This window comes from Dreissena polymorpha, chromosome 3 (genome assembly GCF_020536995.1).
Source record: "Dreissena polymorpha isolate Duluth1 chromosome 3, UMN_Dpol_1.0, whole genome shotgun sequence".
Lineage (NCBI taxonomy): Eukaryota > Metazoa > Mollusca > Bivalvia > Myida > Dreissenidae > Dreissena > Dreissena polymorpha.
Genome location: NC_068357.1, coordinates 60029937 through 60049955, shown reverse-complemented (window position 1 = coordinate 60049955; position 20019 = coordinate 60029937). Strand labels below are relative to the sequence as shown.

General features: G+C 37.3%; 1 protein-coding gene across 2 annotated transcripts; it reads right to left on the bottom strand.

Moving 5' to 3' along the window:
• Positions 1 to 172: 172 nt before the first annotated feature.
• LOC127874379 (ribonuclease P protein subunit p29-like) lies at positions 173 to 15068 on the bottom strand. 2 transcript variants are annotated; one of them, XM_052418657.1, is made up of 6 exons: positions 14939 to 15068; positions 9633 to 9690; positions 7711 to 7919; positions 6005 to 6073; positions 1407 to 1591; positions 173 to 419 (listed from the first exon to the last, which is right to left on the bottom strand). In XM_052418657.1, exons 2-6 carry the CDS (start codon positions 9687 to 9689, stop codon positions 283 to 285), a joined length of 657 nt encoding a protein of 218 aa, XP_052274617.1. In that variant the 5' UTR covers position 9690; positions 14939 to 15068; the 3' UTR covers positions 173 to 282. The 2 variants fall into 2 exon arrangements, with proteins under 2 accessions (XP_052274617.1, XP_052274616.1); XM_052418656.1 differs by having other exon boundaries at positions 14893 to 15062.
• Positions 15069 to 20019: the final 4951 nt, after the last annotated feature.

Below are 20019 nucleotides of genomic sequence, written 5' to 3'. Positions count from 1 at the left end.
GAAGGTCACAGATGCAATCCCCACTATGGGAACGTTCTTTAGGTCTCTCTTGAAGACACCTTGTACTGGTTCTTCCCTGGAAACAGACTCAATAGCGTTTCAATAAGCCCTAGGCTTTCAATGCAATCAAGCTAAAATATGTTAAAAGTGAAATCAAAAACAAAGCTTAAACATCATTTCATAATTTATATATTTTAACACAATCTGGAAACCAAAAAACAATTTTAATTGAACACATTTGTAAGTCTTCTAAGTTTGTACTGTCCACAATTAATTTATCTATCACAGTTCTACTGTAGCTTTTTGTTTGAATTTCCGTTTTGTCCTCTGGGCAGCACTGACACAGAACTGGTTGCCATGAATGGTGAACAGAAACCCGTCCAGTTGAAATGAAAACATGCAGCTTGCTTTTGGTATACCTGAAATTAAACAAAAACAGGTTCATCATATCAGCTTTGTTCAGGGAAAACTGGGCTTAATGCATGAGCATAAAGTGTCATTCCAGATAAGCCTGTGCAGTCCAAACAGACAAATCAGGGATGACACTTTCCACTTTTATGAAATTTTTCGTTTAAGGAATTTCTTCTAAACTGAAATACAGTTTAGGTGGAAAGTGTCTTCCCTGATAAAGCTCTGTAGACTGCACAGGCTAATCTGGGATGCCACTTCACACATATGCATTAAGCCTATTTTTCGCAGAAAGAGGCTAATACATTCTATAATCAGCCTGGCAAAAACATAATAGCAAGGTCCATTCTTGCTACCCACAGATAACCCTCTGATCTTGCCAAAACTTATATTTTTTGCAATATGGGCCAGTTAGCTAGGGGCTAAAAATCCCAAGATTGCAGGTTCAATTTCCAGTCTGGCTACATAATTTTTGTTGGAATGGATCATGAAAAATTTATACGGTCATTTTTTCGGTATATCTAATTCAATAACTGCAGTCAGTTACTGACACAAGCTTGTGCACTTAATATACCAGCTTAACCCTTTCTGCGCTGGAACCGAATTTTAAAGGCCTTTGCAAACAGTTTGGATCCAGATGAGACACCACAGAACGTGGTGTCTCATCAGGATCCTAAATGTTTGCTATTCTGATAGTATTCTTTGGAAAAAAAATCTATGAAAATGCTAATTTTAGAAATTCAGCAGACAACATTTTAGCAGACGACAAATTTCCTAGCATGCAAAGGTTTAAAGTGGAAAAGTGTGAGGTTTACTGATCACTGTGATAAGATTGAAAGACTGTTTGAAATGGGGGGAAAAATCCAATCATACAAAAATCAATGTTTTTTAAGTACAATGAATACTACAGATACCAAAGTCTACTCCAGCTAAAAATCAATTGTTTTCAAAGCAGTACTCTTTATTGTACCTTTTAACTGTTATGCTCAAACACTTACACTTTATTTTGTTGTCCTTTGCAATGATTTTCACCATATTTTTCGTCTCCATGAGAACGATACCAGCCAATCCAAGTAGCGAAGGGCACTTTGTCTTTCTAACAACGACCAGACACCCATGAAAGTCTGCTTTCAGCAGTCGCTCGTTGTTTAATTTGGAATGGTTGGGATCAGTAGAATTGTACCTGGAAATTATGATACATAGCTTATGAATTAAAACTGCATGCTTATGTACCTATTGATTTAGGGCTGAGGAAAAGTATCTGCACAAGCTAATCAGGTACGACACTTTCCACCTTGAATGGATTTGGTTTAGAACTGACTTTCTTCAAACAAAAAATACCATAAAAGCAAAGTGTCTTCCCTGATAAGCCCGTGTGTACACCGAAGTGCACAAGCTTATCTTGGACAACACTTTTTGCACATAAATTAAACCCCATTTCATGAGCGAGGCTCATATACAAGATATAACCCTTAACCACTTAGATACGTATTTAACCCTTTACCACTTAGATACGTGTTTAACCCTTTACCACTTAGATATGTATGTTACCTTTTACCACTTAGATACGTGTTTAACCCTTTACCACTTAGATACCTGTTTAACCCTTTACCACTTAGATACGTATTTAACCCTTTACCACTTAGATACATGTTTAACCCTTTACCACTTAGATACGTATTTAACCCTTTACCACTTAGATACGTATTTAACCCTTTACCACTTAGATACGTATTTAACCCTTTTCCACTTAGATACGTGTTTAACCCTTTACCACTTAGATACGTGTTTAACCCTTTACCACTTAGATACGTGTTTAACCCTTTACCACTTAGATACGTGTTTAACCCTTTACCACTTAGATACGTGTTTAACTCTTTACCACTTAGATACGTGTTTAACCCTTTACCACTTAGATACCTGTTTAACCCTTCACCACTAAGATACGTGTTTAACCCTTTACCACTTAGATACGTGTTTAACCCTTTACCTCTTAGATACGTGTTTAACCCTTTACCACTTAGATACGTGTTTAACCCTTTACCACTTAGATACGTGTTTAACCCTTTACCACTTAGATACATATTTTGACGCATGTGTAGTCCCTTAGAAAGTTGTATTTAATACTTTTCTGATGAGCAGCAAACAGCATAAAACCTGAACAGACTGCGATTTATTTGAAGGCTATTCTGGTCTTATGCTGTTTGCACATAGCAATTTTCACTTTGCTTCATAGGGGGAAAGGGTTAAAGCACTTTTTACGGGGCAACGGATTTGCACAATGATTCTAGTAAAATAATCTTTGGTCGAATTTTACATCCCAGTATTGGAGATTTTAGACACCAGTTTGTGCATACAATTTATTGCCTACACAAAACAACTCCTGTGCGTCTCTTTACAAAGACACACTTTGCTCAAGGGTGGAAGATTAAATCCCAAAAGTAAATTAATCACATTGATCCAAGGGTCAGTCTGTCCTCCCATACTCTGATTAGTGTGTTGGAGAACAGAACTGTGTTTAAATGTAAATAAACAAGCACATGTTGAATTGATATCCACCGCCTTCATCTCATTCACATTTATAAACCTATGAAGTTTCATGTTAACATCTTCCATAGTATCTGAGATACAGTCGTAAAAAGTTTGTTACAGATGGACTGAAAGACTGACGAACAGGTGGACAACGCCAAAACTATATTCCTCCGCCTTTGGCAGGGCAGAATACATAGTATTGAAATACCAGTAAGTGCACCAAACTAAACAACTGAGAAAATTTATCAGAATTCGTCCAAAGTTATATCAAGCAATATACTGTACATAAAGGGTATCACGTTTTAACGGTCGCGTTTCGTGTTTTGGTCAAAAACGTTTACAAAAACTGTAAACGTTTAAACGACAGTCAATATCAATAAAATTCATTTCAGTTCATGACGTGACAACGTTGCAAAGCTTGTTAACAGCTGCTGAAAAAGACTCGTATTAAAAACTATTTGTATCACGTGCGCCAGATGGCCCTCATTCACAATACCGTAAACATAACAATACACCATGTACGGACTAGACGTCTTGAATATTTAACGCGCGTCATCACGAAATTCCCGCCTTTTGTTGCATGTCCCGAGTCTTGAAAATTCGACGCCCGTCGGCACGAAGTGCACGAGGGAATTTTCCAGACGTTTCTTCATCGGCATTCATTTCTAGAGATATGGCCAACTATCTCCGTATAGAAACATTTTTACTGAAATTGAAGTATGCATCTTTGGATGTACATCGTGTTAAGTAAAACATTGAAAATTTTAAAACCGGTTAATACTCTTATTTAAGGAATGTTGGTTCGATATTAATTTGTTTTTGTTACAAAATATTACGGCATGAAAATAGACAAAGTGTAACCCAATGGTTAGACAACGACGAGAACAGTTTGTTTAAATATGACGTCATATTGCGAATGGGATATGCACTCAATATAACTTTCAGAAGTAATTACTGCTTTCAGTTTGGAGAGGCCATGGCACTGATGCTTTTAAAACGGACATAGGGATACCGTTTAAATGGTAACGTTTCATTTATTTCATTTCGATTTAACGTTTAGAAAAATATGTAAACGTGATACCCTTACTGTGCATCCATGTTAAATTATGATAAACAGACTGTGAAACCATTATAATTCATCAGACAATAGTTTTCGTGGAGCTTCATGGGTCTGCTCAACCAAGGAATTAAATGTTGAAGACTTATGTTTGAAGTCTCATATCTGACTTGTAAACAAGAGCGCCGCATGACGGAGCAATATACGCCCGATTCGTGTGCCATTGGAGATGATACACTGATGATTGATGTATTTGTTTTGGAAATAAGCAAAAAAAACAACAACAACTTATATAACTGATATATTCATATATATGCATTGATATCAATAAGTGTACACTTAGTCTCATTTGTTCTCTAAAACACAATATTTAAATCATAATTGTTTAGACCTACATAGGTATAGAATGGCAGTATTTCCTGTACTGATATTACTTATCTTGAAATTAGTTCCCTAAAAACTGGATAAAAAGTTGTTTAAAAGTTTCGGATGAATACAATTTGAATTAGAGTCCGGACAAAGTGGCGCCGTTGAAAATGCACTAATTGACCCTATGACCTAGTTCTTGACCCGACATGACCCATATTCGAACTTGACCTAGATATCAACTAGATGCAACTACTGACCAAGTTTGGTAAAGATCGGATGAATACAATTTGAATAAGAGTCCGGACAAAGTGGCGCTGTTGAAAATGGACTAATTGACCCTATGACCTAGTTTTTTACCTGGCATGACCCATATTCGAACTTGGCCTAGATATCAACTAGATGCAACTACTGACCAAGTTTGGTGAAGATAAGATTTATACAATTTGAATTAGAGTCCGGACAAAGTAAAATGCACTAATTGACCCTTTGACCTAGTTTTTGACCCAGCATGACCCATATTCGGACTTGACCTAGATATCAACTAGATGCAACTACTGACCAAGTTTGGTGAAGATCGGATGAATACAATTTGAATTAGAGTCCGGACAAAGTGGCGCCGTTGAAAATGCACTAATTGACCCTATGACCTAGTTTTTGACCCGGCATGACCCATATTCGAACTTGGCCTATATATCAACTAGATGCAACTGCTGACCAAGTTTGGTGAAGATCGGATGAATACAATTTGAAATAGAGTCCGGACAAAGTGGCCCCTTTGAAAATGCACTTATTGACCCTATGACCTAGTTTTTGACCCGGCATGACCCATATTCGAACTTGGCCTAGATATCAACTAGATGCAACTGCTGACCAAGTTTGGTGAAGATCGGATGAATACAATTTGAATTAGAGTCCGGACAAAGTGATGCCTTCCGCCCGCCGCCCGCCCGCCGCCCGCCCGCCCGCCAAGGGGTTTCACATAATACGTCCCGTATTTTATACGGGCGTATAAAAATTCTCAATTTTTAGATCCAACAAGATGCAAATTTGTTGAATTGATATCCACCAAGTTATTGTTTTTATGTATTTGGAATTCTCCTCATTGATATCTATACATCCATCAAGCTTTATGGGGAAATATTGCATCGTATTTGAGATAAAGCCCTGAAAAGATCATACAAAAACAACAAAGGGCAATAATTCTTATTTAATAAATTGTAGGGAAAAGGGTCTTGTGCATGGAACTTCTCTGCATTGATATCTATCAACCTATAAAGTTTCATCTCTTTATCTTACATCTTGTATGAGATATAGTCCTGAAAATACAATCTTGTATAAGATCTAGTGCTTACAAAAACAACAATGAGCAATGACTTATTTAAGAATGTGTAGGGTTATAGTTTTGAGCATGGCACTTTTCATCATTGATATCTGTACAACCATGAAGTTTCATATTGAAATCATATATAGTTTATCAGATATAGCCCTGAAACTAACAAGTTTGCAACAGACGGAAAACACCAAAAAATATCTATCTTCAACAGGGAATAAAAATGCCAGATTTTTCGAATCCACCATTTGTCATGTGAACAAAATTAAAAGAAACTACAGTGAACAATATTATTTAAATCTTGGTACCTGCTGAGGTCCAGAATGCTCCGCATGTAATCTTGCCAAAGTCTGTGTAGAGGGAGATAGTCTTCAAACCTGCAATTGACCGAAGGGTTAAGAGTTTTCAAAACACAACCCAGTCTTCCTGAAAACGGTTGGTCTAAAAGACAAGACGAACAAATTAAGAGTGACCAAAGAGTTAAGAGAACAAGAAAACTCAGTCTTCCTGAAAACAGTTGGTCTGACAGGCAAGACTGACAAATTAAGAGTGGCAAAAAAGTTAACAGAACAAGAGAACCCAGTTTTCCAGAAAATTGTTGATCTGACAGACAAGAGTTACAAATTTAGAGTGACCGCTGAGTTAAGAGAACAAGAGAACCCAGTCTTCCAGAATAACATTGGTCTGACAGACAAGACTGACAAATTAACTTATAAGAGTGACCAAAAAATTATGAAAACACAAGAACCCAGTCTTCCAGAAAACCGTTGGTCTAACAGACATGACTGACAAATTAAGAGTTACCAAAGAGTTAAAAGAACAAGAGAACCCAGTCTTCCAGAAAACCATTGGTCTGACAGACAAGACTGACAAATTTAGAGTGACCAAAGAGTTAAGAGAACAAGAAAACTCAGTCTTCCTGAAAACAGTTGGTCTGACAGACAAGACTGACAAATTTAGAGTGACCAAAGAGTTAAGAGAACAAGAGAAACCAGTATTCCAGAAAACCGTTGGTCTGGCAGACAAGACTGACAAATAAAGAGCGACCAAAGAGTTCAGAGAACAAGAGAACCCAGTCTTCCAGAAAACCGTTGGTCTGACAGGCAAGACTGACAAATCTAGAGTGACCAAAGAGTTAAGAGAACAAGAGAACCCAGTCTTCCAGAAAACCATTGGTCTGAAAGACAAGACTGACAAATTTAGAGTGACCAAAAAGTTAAGAGAACAAGAGAACCCAGTCTTCCAGAAAACCGTTGGTCTGACAGACAAGACTGACAAATTTAGAGTGACTAAAGAGTTAAGAGAACCCAGTCTTCCAGAAAACTGTTGGTCTGACAGACAAGGCTTACACATTTAGAGTGACCAGAGAGTTAAGAGAACAAGAGGACACAGTCTTCCAGAAAACCGTTGGTCTAACGGTCAAGACTGACACATTTTTAATGGGTCAAATATTTTTTAACAAAGAATACGTCAAGTTGTCTCACTGCTTATTGAACACTAAATCATTTATAGAAGCTGAATAAAACAATGTAATATTGTGGCAATTCGATACAGCCATTACCTATTTTTGTGCGTTTTTTTAACATGTTTTTCATTCTCACATATCGTTAAATAATTTTTCTGTTTTAATGAATGTAGACAACTACATTAATAGATTTGCTGGTACAGATCACTAAAAATTGACAGATATTTAGTCAATTAACCTGTATACAAGTATACATAATAAAATATTACTGGTTCAGCACATGGTTTTGGTCCTGCAAAGATTTTTGGCAAGTTATGGTAAAATTGCCTGATTAATAACAAAGTTACAGAAAAAACATGGTGACCAAGTGTGACAAATAGTTTTTAATTGCAAGATTAATCATGAAATTACAGTCCAGAGAAATTGGACGCCTACATAACAGAAAATTTCACTAGAGCATTGTGAATGCAATAACAAGCTTTCCAATGGGGGCTTGACAACAAAATGGTATAATTTGATAAAATTTGGTACATACTACATAATATTTACCTAAGACCCTCAGCTTTAAGCTCAAATATGTTAAGTTTTCGCCGGTCATTGACGGACAGCCTATTTCTTCCTTTGCCCTTTTCTGGTTTTTGCCATTTCTTGCGGACACTGTCGAGGACATGTGCCTTATGTTCTAGAGCTTCAAACCCAGTGTATCTGGCAGGCAGGCTGTCTGTTAAATACTCTCGGATTGGCTTTTTCTTCGAACCCTTTTGAAAACAAATGTAATCTGATATTATTTCATATTAAACAATATCAAAAGCTGCCTATAGGCACACATACAGAGTCAAGTTTATTATATTGTTGAAATAACATATCATGTATACAAATATTGAATCCTTGATGCAAAGTAGAAAGAAACAGGCAATAAGCAATGTAGCGGTTGATATTATCAAAGAATACAATAATTAAGTCATTTTATATAACCCAAGCATTAACCCCTTTTAACTCAGCTAAACATGTCTTTTGTACATATAACATAACTTTTTTTTATGCCCCCCCCCCCCCCCCCTTTGAAGAAGAGGGTGTATATTGTTTTGCACATGTCGGTCGGTCCGTCCACCAGTTTCCGGATGATAACTCAAGAATGCTTATGCCTAGGATCATGAAACTTCATAGGAACATTGATCATGACTGGCAGATGACCCCTATTGATTTTCAGGTCACTAGGTCAAAGGTCAAGGTCACAGTGACTCAAAATAGTAAAATGGTTTTCGGATGATAACTCAAGAATGCTTACGCCTAGGATCATGAAACTTCATAGGTACATTGATCATGACTGACAGATAACCCCTATTGATTTTCAAGTCACTAGGTCAAAGGTCAAGGTCACAGTGAAAAAAAAACGTATTCACACATTGGCTGCCACTACAACTGACAGCCCATATGGGGGGCATGCATGTTTTACAAACAGCCCTTGTTTCTTCTTATTTACCATAGTATTTTGCTACTGTTAAACTTCATACTTGAAACTAAAGTAAATGGGCTACACAAAACATTAAGAAAAGTGTTGAAAAAATAACCTGTTTATTATTTTCCTGGCACAAATATATGCTCAAAGACTCCTAATATAACTGTGTTTTATTATACCCACACACGAAGTTGGGGTATATAGGAGTGAACTTGTCTGTCTGTCGGTCCATATTAAGTGTCCGCTCTCTAATTCAAGTTGTTTTCATCAGATCTTCACCAAACTTGGTCAGATGTTGTATCTAGATGATGTCTAGGTCAAGTTCGAATATAGGTGATGCCGGGTCAAAAACTAGGTCACTGGGTCACTTAAAGCGTTTAAAACATTGAGCATGGCATCCGCTCTCTAATTCAAGTAGTTTTCATCGAAGCTTCACCAAACTTGGTCAAAAGTTTTATCTAGATGATCTCTAGGCTAACTTTGAACATGGGTCATGCCAGGCCAAAAACTAGGTCACCGGGTCACTTAGTGCGTTTTAAATATTGAGCATGGTGTCCGCTCTCTAATTCAATTAGTTTTCATCCGATCTTCACCAAACTTGGTCAGAAGTTTTATCTACATGTATATGATCTTAAGGCCAAGTTCCAACATGGGCCATGCCAGATCAAAAACTAGGTCATGGTGTCACTAAAATCGTTTTACACATTCAGCATGGTGTCCTCTCTCAAGTAGTTTTCAACCGATCTTCACCAAACTTGGTCAAAAGTTGTATCTAGATGATGTGTAGGTCAAGTTCGAACATGGGCCATGCCAGGTCTAAAACTAGGTCACGGGGTCATTTAGTGCCTTTTAAACATTGAGCATGGTGTCCGTTGTTTTTTGTGAAGTCAAATATTCTGTGTCAATGCGGCATGTGGGGGTATTCGTCACGTCTGTGACAAATCTCTAGTTAAAGACTGCTCCAGTAGTTACAATATGCAATTATACATCATAATTTGCCATAATCACTAACCTTTTCTTGACTGACTGGACATTTTATAGACTGTGGAAGTTTGGTATACAGGTCCATTCTGAAAATATACCGAACTGGGTCAATATGCAATATATATGTATAAGTATATGCTTTAAATTAAGTTTTCCACTTACATGTATGTCCACTAGGAAAATGTTGGTTAATTTGTTTAGACTGGTTTTAATAAAAGTACATAATCTATTTTTTCTAAATTAAGATATACAAAAAAATCTCAACTTTCAGTGGCCATGAAATATGAGACACAATTAAAATATACCTATGGCATTGACATTCAAATTTTTCTTGAGTATAAGGTCACAGTTTTGATGTATGATGGTTCATGTATACAAAATACCATGTCAAACAGTATTTATGATGTTACAATAAGTTTCAAATGAATATAAATATTCATTTGGTTGATTTTGTTCAACAAAAACACATTTTTGAAGGCTGTTCTCTGACCATCGTGTACAAAGATAAGTATTTGCTTAAGTATTACTTACATAATACGAATGTTTTATTATCTAACTATAATAAACCAATCAAATTATTATTTCATTGCTTATAATTGATTTTTTGTTATTTCACAATAAATAGGGTGCTTAACAAATTGCTCAAGTTCACGTTTCGAGATGGGTAAATAGTCCTAGTTAACTGAATTGTTAATAGGCACTAATTAATAAAATAATGATTTTCAAGTCAATAAAAAGTAACTTGCATAAGATTTTCATACATGTAAATTGTAATTGGGACAAATGAATGGAAATGCTACAGAATAAACAAGAGATGTGTTCGCCAGAAACACAATGCCCCCTATTGCGCCACTTTGAAAAAAATAAAAATTGACCTTTGACCTCGAAGGATGACCTTGACCTTGAACTTCCACCACTCAAAATGTGCAGCTTCATGAGAACACCGCTTTGAAAAAAAAAAAATCTTTGACCTTGAAGGATGACCTTGACCTTGAAGGATGACCTTGAACTTCCACCACAGCTTCATGCAGCTTCATGATAACGCCACTTTGCATTTATTTTTTTTACCTTTGACCTTGAAGGATGACCTTGAACTTCAAGGATGACCTTAACCTTGAACTTCCACCACTCAAAATGTGCAGCTTCATGAGAACGCCGCTTTGAAATTATTATTTTTTACCTTTGACCTTAAAGGTTGACCTTGACCTTGAACTTCCACCACTCAAAATGTGCAGCTTCATGAGATACACATGCATGCCAAATATCAAGTTGCTATCTTTAATATTGAAAAAGTTATGGCCAATGTTAAAATTTTTGGACGGACAGACGCCATATATTTGACATTTGACCTTGGAGGATGACCTTGACCTTGAACTTCCTCCACTCAAAATGTGCAGCTTCAAGAGATACACATGCATGCCAAATATCAAGTTGCTATCTTCAATATTGAAAAAGTTATGGCCAATGTTAAAGTTTTCGGATGGACAGACGCCATATATTTGACATTTGACCTTCAAGGATGACCTTGACCTTCACCTTTCACCACTCAAAATGTTCAGCTTCACATGCATGCCAAATATCAAGTTGCAATCTTCAATAGTGAAAAAGTTATGGCCAATGTTAAAGATTTTTTGGACAGATGGACAGACTGACATACACACATACACAAATACTGACATACTGACTGACGGACAGTTCAACTGCTATATGCCACCCTACCGGGGGCATAAAAACTGTCAATGCTTCAATCAAACCAAATAATCACTTTCAACTAGCAGGTGAAACAATGGTCTATATATTCCTATAACACAAATGAAATGGTTCACTGACTTCTCTCATTGCCAAATGTATTTATTATGTATTTATTGCCTAATTTATCTGCCTAATTTTATGACCGTCTGAGTAAACATGAATGCATAAATATTTACGTCAAATTTAGAGTTCATAATTTTATGTGATAATCTAGGTATCAAATTACAGAATCAAAATTTTGGCAATCTGAAAATTTAAGTGTCCAGGTAATAACGCGTGATTTGTCATTGTGTTCGGGTACTACTTACATGTATCCCGGGTACTCTTAAGTATACTTACATGTCAATTTTCTGTTAATGGCCTCTATATTATCGAAATTCCTACTAAATAGCATGTTAATGCAGTTTTTTATAAAGAGAAGGTTGTTAAGATAAATTATATCATTTTATGGTAACCGGTAGCGCGTTTTACGACATCGGAGTTTGGGCGGGAATACAACTCGGGTACAATCTAATATAGACCGGGTATGTTTAAGTATATTTACCGTACCTGGGGTACTTGTACGTATACTTAAGAGTACCCAGGGTACATTTGAGTAGTACCCGAGCCGACAATGACCAATTGAGCAGTAATAACAGTAATTTATGCAGTATTAAATGAATGTTTTTCATACAAGTCCATTCTGAACTAGGGATGGGTCACAGAGATTGATGCCATCAAAACGTATTTGCCAATGGCAAATCCACTCTTTACTGTTCAGTTTACAAACAGACAATAATTAAGCTAAAACAGGTTGCAGCTAAAATTCCCTTTATATGATCATTTTTATGCGCCTTCTAGTTCTAGTTAAGGACATATCACTTTCTGAAATGGTCAGAAGTGGGTGGAGTAATGTCAAATATTAATTCCTCATATTAGCATTGTATGTTAAGATTGGAACAATATGCAGAACTAAAATAACATATAATTCAGTGATACATAAACCAGTTCAAATGAAATCTTTCAAAAAGAGTAAATAATCACAAGTTTTCAACTTATAAACCACTTTTTTCTTGGGCGTTGTAAGACTTTTTTTCTTATTTTGTTCAAAAATCCATTGACACTAGCTGAAACCTACACAACTGTAGAAGAAAATGTTAGAGTATTATTAAATATAACACAATTGAAACACTGAAAAAAGGATCCTTTACACCCACTTCTGACCATTTCAGAAAGTGATATGTCCTTAAAGTCGAGTTCAAACAACAAGCCTCTGGATATACAGACACACAATAGCAATGCTTTATTTCTCCCATCCTTCAGTACAAAATAAGGTAATGTATATGTATTGTGTGTGTTCAGTGATTTTTTTTGCTTTTATTTGTTACAGCCTGTGCCTTTTGAATTGGGAAAATTAGCGCGATTAACCTTGAAATTGGGAAAAATAGCGCGATAAACCATGAAATTGGGAAAAAATAAGCATTATAAATAGGATTATAAGTAACAGAAGTGATATTGTTTTTAAGTGCATGTTCAGGGAGTTTTCTAGAAAAGGAGTCTGGTCAAATTGGGATTTTTTTTAATCAATGAAAGTGGCAAGTTTGGGAATGATTTATGGACAAAAATGACTAAATTCAAGTTATATATTTATGCCCCCTTCGAAGAAGAGGGGGTATATTGCTTTGCTCATGTCGGTCTGTCAGTCGGTCTGTCGGTCGGTCATCATGAAACTTCAGGTACATTGATCATGACTCGCAGATGACCCCTATTGATTTTGAGGTCACTAGGTCAAAGGTCAAGGTCACGGTGACCCGAAATAGTAAAATGGTTTCCGGATGATAACTCAAGAACGCTTCGCCCTAGGATCATGAAACTTGATAGGTAGATTGATCATGACTCGCAAATGACCCCTATTGATTTTCAGGTCACTAGGTCAAAGGTCAAGGTCACAGTGACCCGAAATAGTAAAATGGTTTCCGGATGATAACTCAAGAAAGCTTAGGCCTAGGATCATGAAACTTGATAGGTAGATTGATCAGGACTCGCAGATGACCCCTATTGATTTTCAGGTCACAAGGTCAAAGGTCTAGGTCACGATGACCCGAAATAGTAAAATGGTTTCCGGATGATAACTCAAGAAGGCTTATTCCTAGGATCATGAAACTTGATAGGTAGACTGATCATGACTCGCAGATGACCCCTATTGATTTTCAGGTCACTAGTTCAAAGGTCAAGGTCACGGTGACCCGAAATAGTAAAATGGTGTCCGGATGATAACTCAAGTTTGCTTATGGCTAGGATCATGAAACTTCATAGGTACATTGATCATGACTGGCAGATGACCCCTATTGATTTTCAGGTCACTAGGTCAAAGGTCAAGGTCACAGTGACAAAAAACATATTCACACAATGGCTCTCACTACAACAGAGAGCCCATATGGGGGGCATGCATGTTTAACAAACAGCCCTTGTTTGTAAGATGTTTAAAAAATAAAGTTGAGACCTAGATTTATGAAATCATAATTAAGTTATATGAGACTTCTTTCTAAAAAAAAAAAAAAAAAAAAAAAAAAAAAAAAAAAATTTTTTTTTTTTTTGGAAGTTTGGCTTTTTTTGGGAAATTTTGGTCAGATTTTTGGGAAAAAACGTGTTTTTTTGCGATTGGGAAGCAGCCGAAAATCGGCTGTAAATTTGATCAAAAAAAATCACTGGTGTTGTTGTAGTTTAGTTACAGGTCGTTCCCGCGTCTTCATGACTACATTTGGTATCGACCTGCCCCTGTGATGTTTCAGGGGAGACAATCTCCAGATAAATTCTTGTCTGGACGCAGCTCCGCCGAGGGAGTGCAGCAAGCAGCTCTGCCTTTATGGCCACTCTCGTCACCGGCCGTCGTCTTCAACCCCGAGACGGTTTCCCCAGTGCGTTGAGCGCACTGAGTACCGCCGCCCCGGGTCCACTCTCTAGGGCCACACCCTCGATGTTCTGATGTTAACACCAGGTCCATCCCGTACGTCCTCCAGTCCCTCTCTTGGAAAGTATAGTGTGAAAGCCACACTATCTCCTAGACCCTTGCATACAGAGTGGCTCGGGCCCCCGGTCTCAAGATCCTGGACATAGCGAACCCCCGTCGATGTACCAGTCCCTCTCTTGGAAAGTATAGTGTGAAAGCCACACTACCTCCTTGACCCTTGCATACAGAGTGGCTCGGGCCCCCGGTCTTCAAGGTCCTGTATCAGCGGTTGACGAGACCGCTGTATCTTTGGGGAGACAGCGAACATAGCAGTGTAGAACACGTCCGGCTCGAGGGTGGCGGACTCAGCTGGATTAGCAGAGCCGCCCGCAGAAGTTCCCTCTATTAGGAAATATGTACAGGTGAGAAGATCTTCTGCGGGTGACTCTCGCCTCGGTCGCGACGCGCACGCTCCAGCTGCTGACCGAGATGTATATGTATTTGGAAGTGAATGTGCTTTTATAGCTGCAGCATTCACCATCCGACTTATACTTACGTCCGAAAATCAGTACAACTAAGAAAACAGTGTTTAGTAAATTACTTTTACCCTTTTAAATAAAATAAACACAATTTATTCAATCTAAATTTGAAACCTTATAGGCGCATAACTTAATCCTTAAATCAATTAAACGTAGATCAGTTAAAACAATAATGTTAAAGTCAATCTATAAGTATTGTGTTGTTGTTGTCTCCTTGTGTTGTTGGTGTCTCCTCGAATGTGAGGTTACAATTCAGTGATAATATTTGCAGTTACAAATTCTCCAAGGGGAAATGTTTTCCTCTTACAAAATGATAAAATATGCACTCCTTTGGCAATATTTACTTGCTTAAAACATTGTAAAGTACACAGTAGCTAGGTGAATAGCAGGACCCAGTGGTGCATTTGATATGTTACTTTTAAAGGGGCCCTTTAACGTTTTGGTAAATTGTAAAATTTACTGCTGAGGGTTCCTTTTTTTTCTTTTTTAAATTTTATTCTTGATTTTGTTCTGGCGCATTTTATATCCAATGTTTACATTTATCAATATAGAGCATTTAATGACAAGTTTTAAAACATGTCAAAATCTGTGCCCGTTTAAGTGGTTTATTAATATGTATTTATAATTTAATATATAGAAAATATTAAATGACTGCTTTGTTCCCAGCCGTTGTATCGCACGAGTTGATACAATTTCATACAATCAGTGAGTGCAATAGAAACCACCAGAACACCACATCCATGAAATATTATTGGTACATTTATTATACAACTCAACAAAATTGGAAGTAACGAACGCTATGAAGGATATATCAATTCCGAAACATAAACAAAGCATTATATTGAAATACGCTTTATTGATAAGTTAATATGGAAATGGGTTTCTTACAGTGAGCTATGAAATTCTGGTTAAGTGTTGCGTACCGGTAAAGTTCAATCGTCCCCCGCCGCCGCCCACTTGCAGCCACATCATACACATTCAGTTTACCGGAACAGCTTCTTAAACAAAGGTTGCGCAAACTTCAACCTTGCGATTCCCTTGTGGCCTGATAATGGCGGACACTCTGAACGCCCTGAACCAACATATCCTAGCAGCGTCGACGGCCGCCACGAGCGGCCGTTGAAGCTCCGACGATCCGGCGGGAACCGCATCGAGTGACCAGACAAGCGTCTCCTCTGCAGAGATGAAGAGCGAGCGGACAGACGGCGGATTGAAAATTGAGACGATCTCAATTTCGTGGTCGCCGTCGCCGAATAGTTTTCAGGGGGCAAGCCCCCAGTCACGTGACACGAGCATGCTCGATTTCACTTCGTCGTCCGACTCCAAGCACTCGTCCGGCTCCGAGAGCGAAGATCATAAGCCGAACGTGTTGTCCAAAAAGTCACGTGGCGATAGTCCAACGTTAAGCTCTACGGTGACCGCTTCTCACCAAGATTCCTGCGGGTACTACCACCCAAGCGCCGGAGCCGCGCCCGTCGGCTTCGGCTTCCGGTACACCACGTGCGCGGATGTCAACATGAACATGTACCCGCATGCACAGAGAGCACCGGTGGTTTTGCACATTAATTTGCTACTGGAGATTTGACACTGACTGTCGCGGCTAAATAACGCTGTTTGTTTAGAACTCGACCACTACCATGAACACAGAAATATGCAAATAGAGTTCATTCTAACCTGTGCAGTTGAAATATTATGGTATGATCATCACGTTGTGATCATTTTTTTCAACTCCTGAAAAGTTGATCCGTCTATAATTTCCTCACTGAACTCACTGCATGCCGGTGTAAACGCAATTCGATGTGTTTCTTAGTATTCGGAAACCTTTTTTGGTTATGCAGTGTTCTGCTCGTTGTATTTATGATATTACCAATATTTCTAAGTTGTCGTCAGCAACAATACATTCATAGATCTAGCTATGTTTTAATGAAAATTAGTTGTTTAAATTGTTCAGTTCTTGATTGAACATGGAACTAATTGGTTTAGCATATCATTTCTGGGAAAACACGATTTAATACGAGCGACAGAGCATAAATCATACCGAAGACCGATCCATTAAGGAGTATTATGGCGATGGTACATATGAGCATATTTATTAAACGCAAACGTAGTGATGAGCCAGTCGTCTGTGTGCAAGCTTCTGTCGTGTGTGTGGTGTATGTTGAGGTGTGGGGGGGGGGGGGAGGGGCGGCGTCTGTGGCTCATCATATATTGTATTTATTAATATTTATTAGGCATTCCTAATATAAATTTGCCGGATAATAGCATAATTGTAGTCCAATGGAAATTCCAATTAAATGGTAAACCATACGTGTCGTCGGTACTTTGTTAGTGAAATACTTGTTCTTCCTAGACTCTGAGCGTTCAAGATATCTTCGTACGTCAAATAGGAGATCGATCGAACATTTCTGTCTATATTTACCGTAACCTTATACACTATTTTCATATGTATCGAAGATATGTGCATGAGGCGAAATGTTAGTGTACTAAACTCAAATCATCCGACGTTTTCCTTAAGTATTATGGTGTCCGCCTAGCGACCGGGAGATCACGGGTTCGATCCCCACCGTTGGAGCGTTCTTAAGATCTTCCCCTAAGACACCAAGTACTGGTTCTAGGCCCAGGAAACGGACTCGAGAGCGTTTATTTAAGCCTAAGGCTTTCGATGCAATGGAGCTAAAATAAATAGGTTTCAATTAAGTATTAACTCACTTGTCGTGACATGTTGTAACTGGAAAATAAATGAATTCGGTTTTGGAAGGTGAATTATATTTGACTATTTTCTTAATTAGAAAGCGTACAGTAATCATCATCATAATAATTATAATAATTATAATAATTGTAATACACGTAATAAAAATAATTATAATAATTATAATTATAATAATTATAATAATTATGATAATTGTCGTGCCTGTACGTGAATTGTGATAATTATGTAAACCACAATACTCTTGCCATTTAGCCAAAAATGGTCTGGCCTTTACGTTGTTTATACTATTTAACCCTAAATAAGTAGCCCCAAATAGTCCGACCTGTACGTGGATTATACTATGTTTCATGGTCAAAGATTGATACAATTACAGAATTATCAAGAGAATGAGAGTGTTAATTGACATGCATTAGATTTTAGATCTACTTCTTGATGAAAACGATACAAATCTCACGTTCCGCGGCGCTATTTACACTTCTTGTTGTGTCTGACAGTGTTTTGAGTATTGTAGCTTGAATTTTCATGTAAATGACTTAATTTTTGGTCGCCATTGTACGTTTCGGATTAAGAACGATATATGCATCTAAGTGATTCATTTTTATACGGTTCACAATCTGTCAATGGACTGTGAAAAGCGGACAGATATTATGGGGATGGAGAAGAACAACATCAGTCTTATTTTGAAATTTTGTTGTATTTATGTTTTAAGAAAGTATAAGAAATATCAAGACCTCATTAAACAATTGGCCATGTGCAAATGAAAATCTTTTAAAAAATCTAATTGGAAAGATAGAATTACTCACATGTTGTTATTGCTGATACCACCTGACAATTACAACTAACAACGAGAAACAACATCATACAAATCGCATGCATTATTATCATTATATTATCCTTATATACTAGTTACCTCATTAATGAAATACAACACAATAATAATTTACATGCAGACTAGACCAGTTTCGCTCATGGGCCCATGGAGCTTCGGTTAAAACATGCCGGGCATAATGTGTGAATTGAATCAATGTTAATTTAGGGTATACAGTATGGGCGTTGAAGCCCTTGGATTATCCCTGAGTTTTATATTATAATCATTCCATTTGTACGAACAGAAAAAAACTTACTGATTTATGCAATATAGACAATTAATTAAGGATTTATTTGCGAACCGTACACTCCCTTTGGAAGTGACGTATTATATCACTATTTGCATTGTTAATTGACTTTCTAGACTATCTATTGTGTAATTGTCGTCTACCAATATTGATAAAAATTGTAATGTTTTATAGTTAAAATATACTAGATATGTATTAGTTTCTTCTATGAAATAGACTGTTCTGATCCCATGGAACCGTTGCTATAACTACAATCCCATAGCTGTATATTTGGAACTATACGAATCATGTAATTTTAGTACATTCTTTACAATGCATAAACAAAAACAAGGATACACACAATTCTAACCTGCACACTTCCGGCATGATCTCTAATCCCTCTCAAAGTGCAAGCCTCTGGCGGAAAGAAAGAGAGACCATAAAAAAATGTCTCTATAAATGCAGTTGTTTATGCTTATATTTTGTAGCTAATAACATAGCAGTGAAGGCTATCACTAAGGTGGCCAGCACGACCACATTTCCGGACATCAGTGGCAAGGCTAGTGGCGTCCATTACAAGGTCAAAAAGTAAGTATGTGGGAAGCAGTGGCCAACTCCTGATCTTTAATCTTTCACTTCAGACAGCGACAAGTATTGGACAAGTTATTATCAAATATTTTTTCCACACCCCTCTGAAGACTAGTATCAGATTTGTAATATTTAAAGTGTAGTGAGCAGCATTAAAAGACACTTATGTCATACTGCGTTAAAAAAAAGACTTTCAAAGGTATCTGTCTGCTTCAATCGAAACAAATGATTTTTTCTTTTCAGAATCCGCGTATCGTCATTCATCCCACCAGCTAGTGCAATTGGACTGGTACCCGGCAAGGGCTTGCAATGGACAGCAAGCAGAGCCAAGGTTAAAGGGATCTTTTCACGCTTTGGTAAATTGACAAAATTGAAAAAAGTTGTTTCAGATTCGCAAATTTTCGTTTTAGTTATGATATTTGTGAGGAAACAGTAATACTGAACATTTACCATGGTCTAATATAGCCATTATATGCATCTTTTAACGATTTTAAAACCTAAAAATTATAAAGCGTTGCAACGCGAAACAATTGAATAATTTGGAAAGTTCTGTTTTTGTCGTTAAATTTTGTGAAACTACGAAGATTGCTTATATAAGCTATAAAATACGTCCAGTGTGCGTACTTGGCGGAATAGCTCAGTAGGCTAAAGCGTTTTTACTTCAGGACTCTGGCAGGACTCCAGGGGTCACTGGTTCGAAACCTGGTCCGAGCAATGTTCTTTTCCTTTTTTTAATTTTATTCTTGATTTTTTACTGGAGCTTTTACGATCCAATGTTTACATTTATCGATATAAAGCATTTA